Source organism: Orbicella franksi, chromosome 1 (genome assembly GCF_964199315.1).
Source record: "Orbicella franksi chromosome 1, jaOrbFran1.1, whole genome shotgun sequence".
NCBI classification, from domain to species: Eukaryota; Metazoa; Cnidaria; class Anthozoa; order Scleractinia; family Merulinidae; genus Orbicella; species Orbicella franksi.
The window spans coordinates 5335438-5341763 of record NC_138145.1 but is presented as its reverse complement, the minus strand read 5'-3'; the positions used below and the strand labels follow the sequence as shown (position 1 = coordinate 5341763).

The 6326-nt window shown below is 40.0% G+C and overlaps 1 protein-coding gene across 1 annotated transcript; it reads left to right on the top strand.

Moving 5' to 3' along the window:
• The first annotated feature begins 2822 nt into the window (after nt 1-2822).
• LOC145480810 (retina and anterior neural fold homeobox protein 2-like) lies at nt 2823-5433 on the top strand. The gene is made up of 3 exons (XM_081459496.1): nt 2823-2856; nt 3541-3692; nt 4605-5433. The coding sequence occupies exons 1-3, from the start codon at nt 2823-2825 to the stop codon at nt 5085-5087; spliced, it is 669 nt and encodes a 222-aa protein (XP_081315622.1). The 3' UTR covers nt 5088-5433.
• The last annotated feature ends 893 nt before the right edge of the window (nt 5434-6326 follow it).

Genomic DNA, 6326 nt, shown 5'->3' with positions numbered 1-6326 from the left:
AAAATGCAGCCAGATTTTGTACAATACTCCTTCAGTCACCAGACACACAGCAGCGTGGACTAAAGAGCAAATACAGTGTGTCACTACAAAGATGAAGAAATATCCTTCTTTGGAAGGGTACTCATTTGATAAATATCCTAGTTAATAGTATATTCAAGCCGCCTGTTGTAGGCTCAACTTTATTAGGGGGTACGTTGCTCTGATCTGTTGATTCAAAGGAGCTACGTCACGGTCTGCCCATCTTGAAAAGTTTAGCCTAAATTTTCAAGTTCGTCGTTTGTTATCTTTGTCAATCTTCTCCATCCTAAACTTCTTTCTTTATCTCTTTGGTGTTTTTCTATCGTAGTAAAGACAATTTTGTATGTGGCCAAGATAACTCAAAATAAAGCGATGAACTCCTTAAAGCCTAGTTTTCACTAGCGACGCAAGCACAAGCGCAAGAACAAATGCAACCAATAGGGATGACCCAAGTGAAAACGAAATTCGACGCAAGCACAAGCACAAGCAAAATTATCCGAACCTTCCCCATTATGGAAAACTGTTTACGCGTGAGGTAATCTGGATCCAGTGTTTTCATTGGCCAAATATAACCACGTGTGGTAAGTATCCTTGTGCTTGTGTTATGCCTGAGCGGTATTTCGTTTTCACTTGTTGCAGCGTGAACGCAAGCGTAAACGCAAAGACAAGATGATCCTTGTGCTTGTGCTTGCGCTTGTGCTTATGCCCGCGTCAAGGCCGTTTTCACGGTGAAATAAAAATTAATGTAAAAATAATGAAGGACCGTAGCCAGGGTTGAGCATAATAAAAATTTAAAAACGATCTCTGGCTAAAAATGTTTATAGATATACGAGCTTTCGACTGTTAGATCTACAGTCTTCGACGGGTAAAGATGAATACCCGTAGAAGACTGTAGACCTAACAGTCGAAAGCTCGTATATCTATAAACATTTCTAGCCAGAGATCGTTTTTAATTTTTTATTAAGAATTATTGTGTTTGCGCTTGTGTTTGCGTCGCTAGTGAACACCCAGGCTTAAACGATTTTTCAGTTACCTGAGTATCTTGGTTGGTCAATTGTTGATTATACGTATCTATAGCCAGTAACCATTCATTACATGTGCAAATGCCCTTGCTAATAAGCAGATTGTCTCTCGCTAACTCTGAGCAAGAGAAACAGTTGTTACAATCGGGGGGGATAGTGAAAACCTTTCCAAGTTTTATATAGAAACAAGTAGTTCAGCTTAGGTGTTATCATCTAAATCGTTCTAATGATTTACCTCGAAGTCCTCAAAGCGAGTAACGCCAGAAGCACGAGTCAGAAGGAAGTATCAATGGCCGGACGTAATCTGAAGGGCAGTGTGAAATAAATTGTGATATCAAAGAAGTGAGATAGCATTAATGGAGTTAATTACAATATGGGTGAGCCGCAGAGGTGAAATAACTCGCAATATCAACAAATTTAAGTCATGGCTTTGTTTAAGTTTTTTAAACTTGATTCGTTTGGAACACATGATAGAAGAAATGGCGCCTTTAATGTCATTTCCTAATTGACAGAAACAGAGAGCCAGCGAAGCCGTTGGAAGCTGTGGCCTGGAATTCGCTTGCGGCCCGTTTTTCTAAATCACTTCTCGTTCTCCCAACTGAACTTCTACTCCGCTTTTTACAGTTAGATCGAAACACGGAACAGCATTTGATCACGACATAGATCAAGAGAACCGTGGTAGTATAAATTTGAATGGTTTCCAAATCAAAGGTTTACTTGCATACGTTCACATGATTGTTATCGAAATTGCTGGATTTGAACCGGTTGAAAGAAAAAAACAACAACAACAGGAAGCAATTATTAGCTCAGATAGGGTAAAGTTATAAGGTGGAGTGAGTGTATAACAAAAGATAAACTCGCAGGATGCGTAACACTAGAGGTGACAACTTTATTCACTTATCAAGGTAACAAGTTAATTGTGTCTGTTTGTCTGTAAGTTGTGCCTCCCATAATGAAAAGACGCGCGACAGCCTGATAAAAAAAGAACTTCACTTTAACTCGATGAACTAAAGTTTTACGCAAATTTCGGTCAGGCCTCGAACCACTACCGGCGTTGCTTCGACTTTTCGATTTTATAGGACGAACGCCTTTTTTTGTTTTATTCTCTCTGAGCAAGGATAAGTTTTTTTGATACTTGCTCTGAGCAAAGCACGCTGTGACGGTTTTAAACGAACGCAAAACGCTAATTGTATCGACTAGCGAATTATCGAGATTTACCATGAAATGTTTCGGAAAAACGATAAAATATGTGGCGAAAGAGAACTTCCCGCCACTTAACTTCCCTTAGGTAGCATAGGTTTCTTTCTACTTCTTCCGAAGCCATCCACGTTCTCTGTGTGTGCTTCACTTTGACTAAAGCACCTTCTGCTAACCTGCGATCAGGAGCGCTTTTTTAAATTTCGTTGCGGCAGTGTGAAAATTAGGTTACCGTTTCTGCACAGATGAGCAAAGTTATACCAATTCGCTTCTTTGTGATTAAGCAAATCGGCAAATTATGTCGATAACTCTGGCATAGAACTAGCATCCTGCACGCGTAATCTATGATTATCTTCTGTTACATACATTATTTGATTTCTAAGTGTTTAAACAAGATTAGAAAAACTACTTGATCACGAATAGGAGAAATAAAATATGGACTATATGGTGTAGCCTACTAAAATACACTTCTCATAAAGTTTAAGATTTTGTTTTGGGATATAAATGCTAGGTTTGCAAATTTGACGAAAATAATCGACAACTATTACTTCGCTTTTGGAGCAAGTTGACGCAAAAATACTAACAATGAATAAAAACTCACAAGTTATTAACAAAAGAGGTGAGAAATAATTCACTAATCAAGTCAGTAACAAGTTTATTGTTTGTTTAACTTTGTTTGGCCGCCCACGATTAAACGAAGCGCGTCAAATGTTATATAAACGAATGAAACTCGCAGCTGTTCATTTAACTCTCAGTTGTGTCTCGAGAACATCTCTTGCTGCCAGCATCCTCTAAACGTGAATTTTTTTCAAACCCAGTATGAGTTCAAGGAAAAGCTCCAAAAGACCGGCTCCGGAAACCGAACGTAAGTAACCGTGTCTTATTGATCATCGCAGTTATGTATACAACTTAAACAGTTGTGAAACTGAAGCCCGAAAAAAAATTCAAGCTTCAATGGGATTCGAACCCATGACCTCTTTCTCCACACTTCAAATATATAATCTTTCATCTATTCACTTGTAACTTGGAATTGTTAAAATGATTATAAGAGGTCGAACTGGAGTCTGCCGTAAAAGTAGTTTTATCGCTGGAGCGGGATCAGTTTAGTTTAGGGAGGAACGTTTCTGTTCTCCATGTCAAATTGTTCGCCATTTACATCGATCGGAAGGTTTATGCCATTCGCGGACGTACTCGTGGAGATTGTACTGAGAAGGTCAGAAGACTACTACCTTTGTTTGCCGTGAGTATCTATTAACATGTAGTCTACGAATGAAACTGACGAGCGCTATTTGTTTTCTTTAAGGTGACAGATCGCGACAAAGGCGTCGTCGCACAGCATTTACAGATGAACAACTGAATCGGTTGGAGGACTCTTTTGAAAACGAGAAATTCCCAGGCATTCAGATACGCGAGGACCTTGCGAAAGAACTCAGTATCGGGGAGGACAGAATTCAGGTAAGACGGAATTAATTGATTCGTATATACAATCTGAAATTCATCATCAATCATCATTTAGAGGAAGCAATTGATTGAGCCAGGTTGATTTTGAATTTGAAGTTGATGTTGCGCAAGAGCTCTGCTTCTGGGAAGGTTGTGCAGCACAGTAAGTCGATCCCAGACAGTTAAGAATAGAAAACACGTAGCGTGTTTCTATCGAGTTTTAGTATAAATCTATTTGCTTTCTATCACGAATGCCGTTCTCTGATTGGCCACGCTACTCACTATCTATATTCTGTTGTAGATAGTAAGTAGGGTAGCAGTGTGCGCTTGTTAACAAAATGACGGCCGCTTCTTTGCGTTTTCGAAGTGTCTGTGAAGAGGATTTAGATAAAGTTTTAAACGACTAGTAGAACAGTTAGATTGTTCGCGTTTGTTTTCTATGCGTCGTAGTTGACTCAGACTGTGCCCTCGTCAACTATCAGGCGATAGAAATCTCGAGCTCATAATCTAATTGTATAAATAGAAACACGAGTGGACGTTTAGAAGGACGACAAATGCCGTGGGAACACGAGCCGCCGGGCGAGCATTTCCACAGCTTTTTCGAGTTCCGGCCCAAACTTCCACGGGTGTTTCTATAACTCGGTAGAAACATGGAGAACATGTTTTCTGTTTCTTTTAATTAAAATATTCCGCGAAGAGAAAAAAAAAAAACAACTAGTTTCCTTTGATCATCAAAATGTCAATTCTCTTTGCTCACGCTATCGTTACGTCGACATTTGGTCCTTCATCCAAGCCGGTAGCGCATTGAAACTTATTTGTCTCTCACGTCATTTATTTGCTTGTCATTGTATTGATATGGTGATATAGTATTGCAGTGCAGTGCACATCCATTTTACTCATGCTGGCTTGTTTGACTTTTATTTACAGGTCTGGTTCCAAAACCGTCGCGCAAGATGGCGCAAACATGAGATCAAGAACAAACCCGCTCCAGTCCTCCCTGCTTCAAAGACGCTGCCATACAACAGTGACGTCATCTCACCGGCCATGTTCCAGCCGTCTCCAGCCATTTTCCCGCCACTAAGCCAAAAGTATTTTAGACCGTGGAGCCCAGTCTACCCTCCGTTTCCTGCCAGCACTTCTATGTTTCCACCCAGTGGTACGTTTGGACCGGCAGTTTTCAACAGGAATTCTAATTTCCCGTGTGCTGCTTCACAGACTGTTAGTGTGATGGTCCGACCGCGTGTATCTGCTTCGGCAAGCCCTCCATTCAGTCCCAGTACCTCGCCTGTCAACAGCCTTGTAACTCAGTACCAAGTCTCTTGTGACTCGGACAATGGAAGGAGTTGCCACACTGCAGACGATTATTTAGCCGCTGTAACTTTGGTCAGCGGTTTTCATCGGGAAAATTAACAAAGAAACCATGTACAATGTGAATTCTAAAGATTGACTTTTGCGAATTCGAAAAAGCTCAAAAGGTTTTAAGTTTCAGTCCCAGGTTTTTTTAGTCTTATCTCAGTTTTAATTGTGTATGTGATTTATGAGAGAAAATGACTTCTTGAGCGATTTTGGACGTTTGATTTTAGTGTTTTTATGTCAGTCGAGTTTGCAAACTTTGTTTTTTTTTTAAAGTTCTGCCGTGGAAAATCATTAAGTTTATCGGAAGGTAGTAAATATCCAAAGTTACGAAGTTGTTCTCATACGTAAAGTATGCATGTAGTAATTGGAAAAAGAAATAAAATCATCGGCTCTATAAGCATCCAGCAGCTTTTTCTTTCGGTTTCTCGTTTACTTGGACTGAAATCCGCCCTCTCCGCTTTGTTTACACTACCTCCGCGTTAAAATCCAAATATACAAGAGTGTTACTCATATGTGAGGCATGCGTGCAAGCCATTCCGATTAGCCTAAATAGCGTTTCTCCCTTTCCCCTCCCCCTCCCTCCCCGACCAAAAAAATGCCTTAGTTAGCATGCAGTAAGCCTTAGGACCAATTCTGGCTCGCGTAGCTCGCTTGGTGATTAGCTGGTTAGTCTAAATATCACTCCTATTAATCTAACTAGCACTGCGTTTAGTCTAAATATAAATTTTATAGTCTAAATAATCGTTTAGCCGAGCTAGCTTCCGGTTGAACCTTTTTGTTGGGATTAGGGGTCGTGGCTCGCATGCCTTGCTGGTTCGTATGTCAGTAACAGTCAAATATTCTGAGGTATTCAAAGACGCCTGTCTTGAAATAACCTGGAATATCCTATTAGAATCCGAACACTCCAGGATTCTATACATAGCGTCATACTGCAGATTACAAAACATTTTTTTTGCACTTGATTCTGTTGAGCTTCATTCAGCACACAGCGTTTTCTCTGAGAAATCGGTTACCTGTTTTTTTTTTTGTTTTGTTTTGTTTTGTTTTTACTGTTGTGTACGTATTCGCTAATCGGATTACGATCATTCGTGGACCTATTCGAAAGTTAACAATCTATTACCAGTGTGCTATGAGAGAGTTCGAAGCTCAAGGTGCTATTAGTTTTCGGACGGAAAAACGTTTTGGCTAAATTGAGCCAAAAAAGCTTCAACTGACTTGTCTGTTTTTTATTGTCGTGTTAAAACTTGCAAACGTAGCATTTCAGTTTCCAAGTCTCGCATCCGTAGAGCTAAC